Source organism: Alosa sapidissima, chromosome 19 (genome assembly GCF_018492685.1).
Source record: "Alosa sapidissima isolate fAloSap1 chromosome 19, fAloSap1.pri, whole genome shotgun sequence".
NCBI lineage: Eukaryota > Metazoa > Chordata > Actinopteri > Clupeiformes > Clupeidae > Alosa > Alosa sapidissima.
Genome location: NC_055975.1, coordinates 21,317,044 through 21,331,919, shown reverse-complemented (window position 1 = coordinate 21,331,919; position 14,876 = coordinate 21,317,044). Strand labels below are relative to the sequence as shown.

General features: G+C 42.5%; 2 protein-coding genes across 3 annotated transcripts; one reads left to right on the top strand and one right to left on the bottom strand.

The window, feature by feature from the left end:
* Positions 1 to 15: 15 nt before the first annotated feature.
* dnaaf2 (dynein axonemal assembly factor 2) lies at positions 16 to 2,567 on the top strand. Its single transcript, XM_042072324.1, has 2 exons — positions 16 to 1,817; positions 1,909 to 2,567. Exons 1-2 carry the CDS (start codon positions 321 to 323, stop codon positions 2,398 to 2,400), a joined length of 1,989 nt encoding a protein of 662 aa, XP_041928258.1. The 5' UTR covers positions 16 to 320; the 3' UTR covers positions 2,401 to 2,567.
* Positions 2,568 to 2,793: 226 nt separating this feature from the next.
* On the bottom strand, positions 2,794 to 7,264 carry lrr1 (leucine rich repeat protein 1). Of its 2 annotated transcripts, none has more exons than XM_042072326.1 (5): positions 6,973 to 7,264; positions 6,270 to 6,497; positions 5,744 to 5,842; positions 3,869 to 4,596; positions 2,794 to 3,509 (listed from the first exon to the last, which is right to left on the bottom strand). In XM_042072326.1, exons 2-5 carry the CDS (start codon positions 6,450 to 6,452, stop codon positions 3,254 to 3,256), a joined length of 1,266 nt encoding a protein of 421 aa, XP_041928260.1. In that variant the 5' UTR covers positions 6,453 to 6,497; positions 6,973 to 7,264; the 3' UTR covers positions 2,794 to 3,253. The 2 variants fall into 2 exon arrangements, with proteins under 2 accessions (XP_041928260.1, XP_041928259.1); XM_042072325.1 differs by having other exon boundaries at positions 6,270 to 6,544; positions 6,973 to 7,263.
* Between the last annotated feature and the right edge of the window lie 7,612 nt (positions 7,265 to 14,876).

The window sequence follows — 14,876 nt, the reverse complement described above, 5'->3', positions numbered from 1 at the left end:
TACCATAGTTACCTGAAAGCGTGTTGGTAATGTTCCCATGGCTACCACAACTTTTGTTTATGCTAGTAGCTTGCTAACATCGCTTTAATATAAGTTAGATACTTACGCTGGTGCTGAAATAGTTGCTAGATACAGACACAAACGTAAACATATAACAAACAGAGTTGGATATTATTCGGGTTTTATGAATTCAATCTCGTTTGTTGCATCCTAGGCCTGCGCAAACCACCGCTTATTTACGTTAACAGTTGACGTTAAAGTTAGAACTAGCTAGTTTCCACTGTAACAGCCAGAATTAGATTAACGTTACCGTTACCATAATGGAATTTGGCTCGAAACTTCAAGAGATGGATCTGACATCAGACGAAATAAGCCGTCTGAGCAAAGCTTTGAAGGATGAAACTTTTCGGAAAATGTTACACGAATATGCAGAAGAAATTTCAAATCCAGAAAACAAGAACAAATACGAGGAGGAAATAAAGCTTTTGGAAAAGGAAAGGGACATGGACGTCCAGTTCCTCCATCCGAAGCCTTTTCGTGTACTGAAAACCAGTGACGGTAAGCAGAAGTGCTTCATCAATATCTGTTCAAATGAGTTGATCAGAACCGCAGAGTGCAAAGCCGTCGCCGAAGATGGCAGAAAAGGTCTGAACTGGTCACTTCCATACAGTCTGACACCAGGAAGGTTAGATGTGGATTCGAATGGAAATAAGCACATGATATACGACGTCGTTTTTCATCCTGACACTCTCCACATGGCAAGTAAAAATGATAGATTCATGGAACTTGTCGACAGTACTGCAATGGACGGGATACAAAACTCGTTCAAGGTCAAGCTGGATCGGAAGAACACGAAAATTCTGAAGACAAAATACAAAGGTGCACCCCATGCAGCTGTGATAAGGCAGCCAACACCTGGACAACAAACAACACAAAAAGTTACGGACAAAAATGATCCCTTCGCATTCCCTTACCCGTATGACAAGGGCGAGACATTGTCAACAATGAACAACGATACAACGAGCTTGTCTGGTGGGCAGTCAACACACACGAAACCTGCTAAAACCATACAAACTTGCGGTTCAGAGGAGCAACCCATAGAACCAGAGAAGCACCCTACAGAACCGCATTACACTATAAAATACAGGTCAGTTGTTGATTTACAAGACTACAGGTGCTCCAGAGACTCTGCACCCAGCCCACGCCCCAGAGAAATAGAGATAACCATTGATCTGCCATTGCTCAAGTCTGCGGCAGATGCTGACCTGGAGGTAACAGAAAAAGAGATTTTTTTAAAATCCAGTAAGCCTGCATACCTTCTAAAGCTTAACTTGTCCTACCCTGTGGATGAAAAGAAAGGACTGGCCAGGTTCAACAAAAAAAAGAAACAGCTGGTTGTCACCTTGCCAGTTCTTCCTCTTAAGGAATCTCCTTTGAGTTCAGAGAGCCTGGAATTTCTTGCTGTTGGTGATGGTGAAAGGGAACTAAATGGGCCAATCAATGGGCCAATCACTGAGGAGCCAGAGGAAATAACTTCAACTGGAGATAGCCTGCAGACAGACAAACACATGTGTATTAAAACCGATACTGAAAAGTCTGGTTTAAATGTTCAGTGTGGGGAGTCTACTGTGGACAGTGCACCCTTGTCAGACTGCAGTGGGCAGCCAAAGCCAAGATTGATTGAGAAGGAACGGCATATATCTTCCTCAGATGTCAAAGAGGATACTCCACAGTCAACTGACCTTACCAGTGCTGAATCTTTCACTGATTACACTGAAGAGGAGTCTGTACAGGAACCTAGAATCAGAGAGGTGGAGGTCAGTAGTTCACCATTTCATTTCCGAAAGTAGCCATATTTGTCTTTCATGTGAATGTCTTTTTTACTGATGTTGTAACAATGCTTTGCAGGTGGACACATCCATAGATGCTACAGCAAGCTCATTAATAGATGACACACTGGAAGAGATGGAGGACTCAGGTTCACAGGTGAACACTAGTGTGATGCCTCAGCAGCTGTCTGACATCGACAACTCTGTGGCCCCACATCACCATGTGAATGACAGTCCATCGCAGGACAAAGTCCAGAGCACACGCGAAGACATGTCTGAGCCGCCTTGCTTTGTGTCTGACATACGCAGTGACGGTAACAAGAATGAAACGGTAACTCATGTACAGGCCAAAAAGGCTGTGCGGTTCAGCGAAAGAGTGTCTGTGGCTGTGGAACGTGACGAGGATGACTTGCCTGAAGAGCAGAGCTTCACTGGCACTAAACACATCAAGCAGCCTAGAGTAGTTCTGCGCGAGATGAACTCCGAGGACGGGACCGAGGTCGTCATCAGCGATCACACAACGTCCTCTGCTTTCGTGTTCCAGAACTCCCTTCTTTACGAGCTTGACTGAAATACTGAGAGACACTTGAATTAATATAGTAAGCCTACAGGGAGTTTGAACTTTTACTTCTGAGTTGTCTCACAGGATTCATAAATGTACCATATAAAAGTGAGAGGAAATGAAGTCATTCTATAACATGATTATGGAAAGATTTCCTTTTTGTCTGACAGCCTACAAGAACTGATTTTGTCAACTTGCAAACAAGACCTGTGATGTGTAGGCTATAATTTTCAGTTTCTTCAGAAGTTCAAGTTACACTTTAAATTAGCATTACTTCTTCAAAGTTTGTTTGACAATTGTATCATCCTGTTAGTTCATTTTCATATGTTGTGATTCTGTGGCTGTGCAATTCCATCCATATCCAATACAAAGAGCTACATGATAACACAGTGTATTCTCAGGCAAAGGGAATAATGTTTTGTATTTATTTGAAATTCAATAATCATTCAAGCTTGTAAATCATTACAATACGTAAAAAAAGTGTTCGCATTACACTCAAGTATGCTAATGGAGTGCTTTATTCCAACGTGCAAGTGCACCCAACAAGGAGCAAACAAGGATAAACAAACAAACAAACAAACAAACAAACAAACGAAATGACAGCACACATACAACATACATAGAACGTTCAACCACCAATCGCCACTTCTGCCTCCAAAGTCTGACCTCTTAAATACTGGCACATGAGTTGTGAACAAACCAGCATTCTGTCAGGAACCAGCGTTAAAATCACAGCATCGAGACACCCTTCTATGAGTATATCCAAACAGGTTGAGATCCCCACACTGGCTAGCTGCCAAAAAAGGTCCAGCTGACTCAACCATTTTGAAATATATAGATAACACACACACACACGAAAACATCATCTGACCCCTCGCTGCACACAGTTGTCAAGAAACTCGCAGTAACACATGAGTGAGCAGAAGTGGCGCTGCACGGGCGCCTCTGTGCCGCCCATGTCGTCCACGAGGACCACTGTGTGGGAGACCAGGTGGAGGTTCATACTGACTGAGGTCTGGATGAAGGAGTCCAGGCAGGCGCGGCCGCAGTCACACACCTTGGCGGCGTCCAGCTCAGGGCACAGGTGAAACGGGATGCTCTGAGGTCCATAAGGGATTCTGTGAAATGAAAACAAGGTGTTTAAAACAAAGACGACACACTGTTTTGCTGCAAATAAAAGCCACAACAGATTCAGTGCAGAGGCGAAAAAACAGAAAGGCCCGACCTGTCTGCCCTAAGTTATGTTATTGATTAATGTACAACTGAGCACCATCTCCACAGGGACATGCTCTGTGGTCTCTTTCTAAGTCATCAACATTTTGAAACTAACATTACATTCATATTTTAACGACAGAGGTCACACTGTTGTCATGGGGCTTGGGTAGATTTTGTGAGGGGGAAGATTAACTAAACATCCTTGACATCAAGATTGGTCAAAAGTGACAACTTTATGTTAACCAAGCGCCTGTGTCCTTACCGGAGATTGACAACAGCCCTGGAAGCTAATTCCTGCAGTGTGAGAGGGAACTTGAGCTGAATGGTGTGGTCAAAGGGATTGGGCTGTGTGAACGGGTTGCCGAACAGGTCCAGGTTGTCCAACGAGAGCTTCCGGAAGTCGCTGGGCAGGTGCGCTAGTTGGTTGTGCGCGGCGGAGAGGTAGCGTAGCTTGGACAGCTGCCCGATGCGGGCGGGCAGGCTCGTCAGTTTGTTGTCGTCCAGCTTGAGGTTGACCAGCTCCCGCAGCTGGCAGAACTGGGCCGGCAGGGCCTGCAGGCGGTTTTGGCTGAGGTCCAGATGCTGGAGGGTGCGCTGGAGGCTGGAGAGGCACAGGGCGGGGCTGAAGGCCTCCAGGTGGTTGTTGTGGAGCACCAGCTCGGCAAGCAAGCTCAGGTCGCCGATGGTGGCGGGCAGCTTCTTGATGTGGTTGTGGCTAAGGTCCAGCTTGCGGAGCAGCTTGAGGGAGAGCATGCGCATGTCCACACGGGACAGTTTGCAGTAGGAGACCTGCAGGTGCTCCAGGGAGTATGGGAAGTTGGAGGTCAGTGGGTAGTCCTTCTTGGAGACGACGACCAGCTTCTTCTTGGGCTTCTCCACATCGCGAGCGCGGACCGGCGTCAGGGTGGAGAGAGGCATGCTGTCTGCATCATTTCCTCTGTGAGCCAGGCGCGCAGCAGAGAGGAAGTTCTTGAGACTGTTGGCATCAGCCTGGAGGAGCAATGTCACAACGAGCTTGCTTAAGGGCTTTGCACATAAGTAAAGGACTGTTATTGCATAACAAAAGGTAGAAAAACAGAGAACTAAAGGTGCGCTATTTCCAGCTTCTACAATGCAGTAATCTGTTATCATTATCATTATCAGTAATCAAACTTTCACAGTACAGTTTTCCTTTCTATGTCAACATCAAAATAAGCTTTCCAATCTGCAAGCATGATTGCTGTTTAATGAGAAACTGGAAAAAGTATGGCCTATTTAAAATGGAATATAATCAACCTAACTTAGTTCATCTAACTCCCTTTGTTTTCAGTGCATAGCATAAGAAAACTCCAGGGTTGCAAATGGCCTTGTGTCTGATGGTAATAACAACAGAAAAAAAAAAAAACTGTGCCCTTCAAACAATTAATTAGTCCAACACATTTGTCTGGCAATAACAACACAGCAATTATGGCAAATGACACAGGGATTACCTTCACCGCTTCTGTGTCGACACACCCTTTTATAAACTACAGTCTCTCTCTTTAGAACTACAGATGCTGGGGCACAACATAAAAAATGTCAGGAGCTATCGTCTGACGGGGCCTAACCACATGTGCAGGAACTGGGGGAAAGGTCAGCCGAGCTCAGCCGCCACTCCAGCGCTCACCCAGGGAAACAATGACTATGCCATCACCGATTCCATTGTCTAAATGCACCACTGCTTGCATCTTATTCTTTTTGCAGGACCTGTTGTTACATGCCTCGTATGGGAAAACAAGCCCCTTAAAAACATGCAGAAGTGGCAGCAGAAGTGTAATCATAACAGAAGGGGGCGGTTGTCACCTGGCTTGCTATACCCTTGTTTACAGGACAACATACAGGTAACAAAAGTAATGACAAGAAAGTCATTGCGCAACTGGTGTCTACTGAAACTACAGCTGAATGAAGCTTGCCATAACATATCCTCTACTCACTATGAGGAACTATCATGCCTTGACGTAAATTATGATGGCATGGTGGCATAGTGAGTCACAGTGTGTGTGTGTCTGCCTTTGTTGCATGTTCTCAAACTATTCATATCTCTTCTTTGATCTTCCTTTGATGGTAACAAAGGAAGCTATATGTATCGTTAGAGAAGTGTGGATAGTAAATACCTTACCTTGCTTAAACAGATGTCCACAGCAGGCTCCTTAAGTCTTACAGTAGCTTTACCTTCGTCCATGAACATTGTGAAGAACTTCTCAATGTTTTCCTTCAGCTATTGGACCCAGAGGTGCATGGACAAGTTTAACAGGAAGAAGATTGTTAGGAATTCGATGAGGCACGATTTGCCTGACTTAAATACTCCAAAATAAAATCTGTATGTTTTCACCAGCTGCCAAACAGTGATCTAGCTACTGTGGTCTCTCATAATTACAGAACCATGTTTTGGGGGAATCTGTGAATTGTCATGCAACTTCATTAGCAGGCATAGCTTTTACATTTCAAAAACAAGGGCATTCAAAGTCACAATTGAAACAATACATTTCGAGATAGCAAAATTAGACTAACCTAGTGTAAAATATTCCCCTCTTGTTTAAAAAAGCACACAAACACACATACAGGGCCCAGACCAAAATACCTTTCCCACAAAAACTGAAGGCTGAATGGAGCAAAGTCTGGATCACAAGTAGACACCTACCCACCTTATACTTTGAGCCAGCTCTGTCTTTTGCAGTACAGATCAACAAATAGATGCTACTCCGCTGCGTTGTTTTGTCCACGTGTCTCCCAATAGACAGCACTGCTCTGGCTCCTTTGCCTCCACCTTTCATCCCATATGTAGGAAGCATCCGATTGATCACTTCAACATCGCACTGAAGCTTCATCGTGGGCCCAATGTTTGGCGTCACGTCTCCCAAAAGTTCCACCTGCTATGTCAACGTGCACCTGCTACGTCAATGCCGTGTTCGGGTAAATACTGCCAATGCCCATCCCATTTCAGAAAAAAACAAAAACCACAAACCATGATGTATTAAGGTTGCGAAAGATTCCAAAGAGTTCCTCTCTCTTTGAGTATTTCGTAGTCATTAGTATTGTCACACGTGGAAAGCCCTTCATAATATATTATATTAAGAATTGCCAATCAATCCCAATATGTAATTTCTACGTCAAGTTGTCAGCTAACATTAACTCGCTATTCAACCATAGGCATATTCAACAACAAGCATCAACTAGCTCGATAAGTGTGGCCATGCATAACAACGTTTTGATATCAGCTAGACACATTGGCTTGGTAGCTGCTAAGCGCCATAGACAATTCTCTTACTCATATCACAAGAAAATCAAAATCATGCTAGCAATTACTACATTTAAAAACAACAAAACTTTATGCAAAGTATAACTTACCTGACTAGAAGCTAGCTAGCTAATGGTACCTTTAGCTAGCGAGCTTGCTTGCTGGCTAGTTGGCGAACTTGTGTCTGAACTTAACATCCTCGACGGGAAACATCACAGATTTGCTAGTTGATGCATTTTTATCTCACCAGTTTAAATGAGAGTCCGTGTCATTTTTACAATTCCAAAACATTACTGAGATTGCTGTCAATGTCAACACTAGCCCCTTGTTATTTTGGTGGGAACGACCACTCCGCGCCTGTGATAAGACAACGCATGCGCAGTGAAGACGCATTCGCCCCGCTCTGTTTTGAAGATAATCGGGTCGCATCCGGTCGCATTGATGCAGTCCTTGCGCTGGTCTTTAGTTGGAAGCCAGCATGTATTTCCCCCGCCCACAAAAAAAAGGAGAAATTCATGCTCTTTACATTTGATTTGTCTAAAAAGCCCGTAGCAATTCACAAAGGGATACTTGAAGGCCTGACCAACAACATAGGCTACTAATTAAAATGTATGTTTTGACCTATGAATGTCTACAGTGTGTGCATTACGGAGGCCAGGAGGTGTCATTGCAAGATATTTTTTTAACTAATTTACCAAAATGTACTAAATTGTGCGCACGTTTTACTAAATCGTTCATTTTACACAAATTACACACAACTTACTAAAATGAACACAATATTTAGATGTGCATACAAGGATACAAGGATACAAGGAAGTTTATTGTCACATGCATATAGTTACTGGATGTAAGAAATGCGGTGAAATTATGTCTGGTGTCAGCCTATTTGTGCATTTATGGTGCGTGAAAAAGTGCAGAAAGGCTAGGCAATCAAGGACATGGGTAGATAGATGGAGGAGAAATCAAAAATAATTAAATAAAAAAGTTCTATGGAGATGTGCAAAAGTTGGAGAAAGTCAGATATGTGTGTGTGCGTGTGTGTGTGTGTGTTTTGACATGTGATGAAATAAGAAAATAAATAAAAGTAAATTAAAAGTGCTAAAGTCATGTAGGTGTGTGTGTGTGTGGGGGGAGGGGGGGGGGGGGGGGGCTCATGAGTGCACAATTTAGTAAAACGTGCGCAGGATTTAGTAAAATGAGCACACAATTTAGTGAAATTAGAGCATGTTTTCTGGATACACCAACAAATATCTTGCAATGACCCCTCGAGGGTTCCGTAATACATGCATCAACAAGGGCACTACAAAGAATTCTACTCTGTAGGAGTGTTGTGCAAAAATAATATCCTGAGCCTTGTTGTCCCTTTCTTTTTTTATGTCTGGTGCATAGAATGTAGATCATCTTTCTTTGCCATGAGAGACTAGATTGTGGTCTTTCATCACCGTTTAAAATGGCTTAACCTGGCTAACACCAGACAGCTTCTCAGATCTTTATTGAGATAGAGAGTGGGTTTGGGAACCCTTCATTCACTTCCAATTTGTAAAGGGTGTAGTCAGCAATGAAATTAAACTTAAACTACATTAAAGGAGAATTCCAGTGTGATATTGACCTAAAGTGTATTGAAACATGATACCGAGTGTGAATGTATGTCTCATAGCCCATCTCGGCTTGTCCCCTGCACTCCAAAATCTGGCGCTAGTTAGCCGATGCTACCAACAGCTTTTTCAATAGTGGTGCTTCGGCATCGGGCTAGCCATGCAAATAAATCACTGTTTTACACCCATTTACGAGGCTCAATGTATCTCCACACCTCATTGGTAGACTTCCGAGGGCCCTGACATTTAAAACGAGACATTGAGAACTTTGAAAAAGCACTGGTAGTTTACTTACAAGACGATTTATACAGACAGTATCTTCACGAAGTTTAGCGTTTGCAGCCATCTTGAATTTAGTCACGATAAGTCGAGCAACGAGTAAGAATGAACAGGTATGATAAAGGATCAGATGCCAAAAATAATTCAGTGGAAATGCATGGATTCCAGTTGCTGCTACTGGAAGAAACTGGAATCCATGCATTTCCACTGAATTATTTTTGGAATGGGCTATGAGACATACGTTCACACTCGGTATCATGTTTCAATACACTTTAGGTCAATATCACACCGGAATTCTCCTTTAAACTCTTACCCAGTCTTTTTGGAAGTAACACGTCTTTCCTATAAACAAAGGTTTTGAATAGAGCTGTTTTCTCAGTTCCAAAGAGCCATATTGTATAACACATGATATCAGCTCAGCTATTGGTTGCATTGAACAGCACTGCTACCCATACTTCTCTGTCTATGTCTATGTAAAGCCCGCTCCATGCTGGACAAGTGGTTGTGATTGGTTCCTGCGTTTTTGGTGATTCGGATTATGGTGATTGTCTTCAATGGGATAACAGGGAGTTTGGATGTCGCTTGTTGCTGTCTGTGTCCAGATGCAGGCCAGAAGGTATTGTGCTCATATGATAATAATAATCTATCCATGCTGATAGCTAAGTAGTAAAAGCTGTTAGCGCTTAGTTCTCATGGCTAGTGACCTTTTTTCTGTCATTTTCTCATTTCACATGATTGTGTATACTTCATCATATCCTGAGAACACCCGTCTACCTAATTGAGTAAGTTTACTTGCCAAAATCTGACATATCTCCTGTAATGCAACTTACACTGATCTATGCCTCGTCCTTTGCCATTTTAATGAAAGTTCTGTAACCTAACCATGGTCATGCATTAAGAAGTACATCACAGTATACCCACTACAGCTAACTAGACTACACCACTGCTTCTCTTGTTCACTGTTGCATGCACCAATAACTGTGAGTTGCACAATGGTAAATGTAGCCAACATCATGTGAATTTGACTGCAGTTTAGTTGCACTTCTTCTGTCAACCACTTGGTGGTAGAAAAGGTCTGTAAGGGCCAGCCATATATCGGGAAGGAAAAAATGTCTATATTGTCAAAGATGTCCTGACATTCTCTTAATATGTATGACTTCAGTGAAAGATTGGGAGGTGTGTGTGTGTGTGTGGTTCATGCCTGGTTCTTTGTTTTGTTCTTTGTGTTTGGTGGGTTTACCTTTTCTTCCCATGCTTAAATTACTACCTTCCCTGTTGTACATCTAAGAGGCAGAAGATTTAAGTATAAATCTCACTTTTCATTCAATTTAATCTCATAATTGTCTTAAAAAACCAAGGAAATAATAAGATCTTTGTTGTTTTTCTTGTTATATTGGTACCTTCATTAGCTGTACACTACATTGCATTCATTAACAAATTAGCTACATTGTACAGGCCTTGAAGAAAACAAGGTGAGTCGCGGTGAAGAATATATGTATGACATGCGCTGATATGTTATTCTGGCTTGAAGTGTACTTCAAAGTTTTGACATGTTGAGGGTAATACATGCAGCCTAAAGTAGGCTATCTCACCGTGAGTGTCTGCAGTGGAAGCAATCTTTATACACCAGAAAAGATACTCACCAAAACAGATGGGTAATCGTGTATGGCAGAGTCTAGAGCGAGCAAGTCTTTATGTCCTCCATGCATTCAGATGTCTGATTAACACAGCTTCCAAATGAAGTCGGTCTCACTCAATGTGATTAGGCATGTCAAGAAATACTCCACAATATGGAGAATAAAGTGGAATAATCTCCTTCTCTGTGGCCAATGCTACGACCAGCTTTTGTGTAAAACGGCCCCATGATATCCCCTTTGATTTGGTCATAATAAACTAAGATAATAGGTGCTAATGCTGTGGGAGACAGGCTGAGTTGTGTGAAATAAACTATGATGTGCCCGAGATTCTTGTCTGAGCCTCCAGAACCACTCCGAAGTCCATTAGTCCTCTGATTACACATCTGAATGGAGTGCCTCTGCGCCCGGCAATTCATTTGGAAAAGAGCAGCGGAACATCCACAGATGTGCGACGGGTTTGTATGTATCCTCCCAAGTTCACAGATTATCCTCCAGACCATTGTGAGGGAGTCTTTGTGGCAACAATCCATTTCCAAGCAGCAGAGTTTTCGGGGGGTTCAGGCAGGCGCCTGTGACTGTGCCTAACTGCATATTATAAAGCAGCTGTAGCCAGCCCCTTTTTGTCTAATGTATGCTTGAGCTATCCACTTTTAATAGAAACTTTAAGAATTTATGCTTGCAATATGGTGGGAAACACATGAAACTAACATGATTTCTGCACATGCAGTATCTGTTTCCTACGGCATAACAATATTTCTGTGACACCAACCAGCACAATTTCAGTGTAATATTCATAAAGTAATTAAAATAAGATGGAGGCAATGTTGCCTCATTACTCAATAGGCATGTATTATTGCAGCAGACTGAGCATGATATTGAATTTTAGATTTATAGTCTCTCAACACAGTGAATATTTTTCTATAAATTTCAAAGCAAACCCTGGTAGGAGATATGCAATCAGTCAAAGCCCACTCTTTTGATCAACACCTCCGAAGTGCGCAAAGATATTTATTCTAGGCCATGAAAAATTTGACGAAATAACATTTCATCTCCTCTGGACCTGAAAGAGACTGGAAACAAATATTAAACATTGTGGGCTAGAGGGTGTTACAGAAGACTATTTAATCTGTCAGCACCTTTGTGAACTGGATTCCCCTTGTCTGCCCAGCTTAGTTAAGAGTAGTGCTCTCTGGATAGGGAAACACCTCTCTTTAAAAGCAGATGTCTGACAAACTAAGGCACTCTAGGCCTCAAAGCTGGACAGATTAAACTGTACGATAGCTCAGAGCACTCTGACAGCCAAGGTCTACCACTGTGCCCTTTGCCCTAAAAGAGCACTGTCCTCTATACTGGTTTAGGGGTGTTCTCAAAGCTTGCTTGCCCGAAAATCATTTCACAGCTATACACAGAGTGATATTTTAGAACAAACATATTTTCACACTGATTTTTGTTGTTGCTGCAGTAGCTCGTTTTGAGAATACCTGCAAGTTGAAACTAACTTCGATATGTGAAGAGTTGGATAGCTGTCAGTGGAATTTTATCATAGCTGTGACCAGGGAGTGGAATGAGCTTCTGGAAATATTCCATGAAATGACTGAAATGGTACTGAAAGAGCCCAAAGGGCTTGTCAAATTTCAGGGCTGGTCCTGCAGTAGCATCATCGTAAATCTAAGTGCAGATGAAATCCTGTTGTTTTTCTAAAAGTATATTTTTTGGGTCTTTTTTGCTTTTATGTTTGATAGGATAGTGAGAGACTGACAGGAAGTGAGTGGGAGAGAGAGAGAAGAGGTGGGATCGGGAAATGACCCTGGTTGGACTTGAACCTGCGGGCACTTGGACCCCGAATTTGGTACGGGTGCTGTAGCCCTTTAGCCTAGAAATCTAGACGCACCCTAGCGGCAGCAAATTACATTTGCTGCCAGGGCTAGTCTAGCAACTCTCCGTTGGCTTGTGAGCTCGAAAAATTAAACTTCTATCAGGCCAATCAAATCGTGTATAGAGTCGTTAGGTGGGCTTAACACAATGATTGATGGCAGAGTTGCAACGGTTTGGCTTGAATTCCCTGCTACTTGAAGACAAATAACATGGATGTTGCTGTTGGCGAACAGTGTGACACGAGTTAAGCTTTTATTAAGTTGGCAAAAGTTTGAACTAGCCAACTAGCTCCGCTGGTGGGAAACGCATGGGACTCATAGCCTGTCTTATTGCGTGCAGAGAGAATTTGAAAGACAACCGATTATCCTGCCCCTCGTACTGAGCACTGCGAATGGTGAGTGCCCAGATCCTACATTTTAATGTGGGTCTGGCTCGTCAGGCTAGTAGCCCTTTGCAGCCCCTCTGCAGATGAAATCTTGATGCAAACAACGGTCAATGAATTGAATCCTGAGTTTAATAATAGTTTGGAAATACACGGAAAGGGCAGAAACGAAATGATTTAAATGTCTGCTGATGGAACTGATGTGTTCATTAGGGTAGTTGTATATTGGAAAGGATATGAAAACAAATTGTATAAAAGTGTAACAGTATGATAATTTATTCTGGATAAAAGCTGTACTCTTTAATGAAAAATGCAATAAGAATGTGTAGTATCAGACAGCGAAGTTCCTTTTATCTTGACAAAAGCCAGTAGCTTGACTCTGCTTATCTAAACAGTCTTGCAGACTTGCATGTCACTTGTGATATCACACACATTTTAATCAAACCAACTGAAATATTGTTCATTTTCAGCAATACTTTTCGAAAACCCACATTCAAAATAACATGGAGTGATCAGGCATGTCTAGGAAAATGTATGCAGTATGTTCTCATAGAGCATTTTACATAGCACTCTTTCTCAATTCTCCTGGAGGGCATTGAAATGAAATTACTGTTGAGTCTTCATCATGTATGTGTTTCAAATGAATCAACATGATGAGATTAGTGCTGGAATGAAAGTGATCCATGGACTCCCGTTAATGTGGGCAATAAATCCAACTGTCTGTTGGTTGGCCATGTAGCATGGATCGAAGTCAGGCAAGATCATAGACTCATCAACCACACTCATGGAAACCACGCTTGCTAGATAGTCAATTTTATTCCATTCGGGGTAAAAAAACACTCTCTAAGGCTTGCGCAGATAGACTCTCTGACCAAAGAATGATGACAAACAATGAAGATTATAGAGGTCCTGACATGGCAAGTGGGGAAACACTGTGAGAAGACCTCCATATTGCCAGGAGGGGAAATGAATATATTCAGTCTAATGATCAGGAGCCTTCCATTGACATTTCACAAAAATCCAATATTCGTCCTCAGTGAAAGCAATCTCAGCGCGTCTCCATTTCTCTCCTGGTGATGTGTTTTCCGAACGTGCCGCAAACCAATAAACATTTATAACCCTCACATACATTTGGCATCAAGCCTGCCCAGTCCAGCTCCCACGCTACCACAGCGGCCCAGCTATAATAAGCTGCCTGGTGTGACATGGATGATTGTGTGTGTTAATGTGTGTGTGTGTGTGTGTGTGTGTGTGTGTGTGTGCGTGTGCGTGTGTGTGTATGTGTGTGTTTGTGTGTGTGTGTGTCTGTGTGTGTGTGTGTGTGTGTGTGTGTGTGTGTGTGTGGTGGAGGGGTGTTTTGAGTGTGTGTGATTGTGTGTAAGGGGGAAGTGGAGGTTTATTGTTTATTGTTAAAAAGATCCCCATTAGCTGTCACCAAAGTGGGACGAGCTAGTTATCCTGGGGTCCACAGGTCCTGGGGTATGTAGGTAGAGTTCCATTGGAGATCTCCCACAAACATGCAAATCAACAGTGCCATATACACACGGTTACGGTTCAAGTGCACGGCACTGACGACAGATGCAGGACTTCAGGGACCTCAGCCTCCATACAAGGCAATATCATTCAAAACCACAGGGGGATCTGGGAAAATGAGTCGACTTAGTGCACATGCCTGCACCACGCGGGGTGAGGGTGAGGTAGTGTCAAATGAATATGGTAACGAGCTATTAACTATGTCTGCATGACCTTTTAGTGTCAGAGTTTACTTGGTCAAGTTTAGTTTCTGGATGTCTGTGGATGAAATCCATTTAACAATGGAATTTGGATTTTTTGGAGTCAAATTCCTTGTTTGTTTACACAAACCTGGCCAATAAAGCTGATTCTGATTTATATGTTTTAAAAAGAATGAAATAAACTGAAATGGGAAAAGGTTCACATACTGTAGGATACATGTATATATGACATATATACAGTATTTTAAACACATAGAATGATTATATAGAGAGTTTTTATGCATTGAAATACAATGTATGCAGTCTATCACATTTATCGTCAGATGTAAGTGCAGAGTATTGTAATGCCATGGTGACTGAATGTTGAGTGAGAATGTAAATGATATCCGGCTGCCTGGATATGTATCTCTCTCTCTCTGTCTCTATCTCTTTGTGTGTGTGTGTGTGTGTGTGTGTGTGAATGTGTGGGATTTAAAGCACTGCCAGTTTAGCAGCATTGGCTTCACTGCCAAT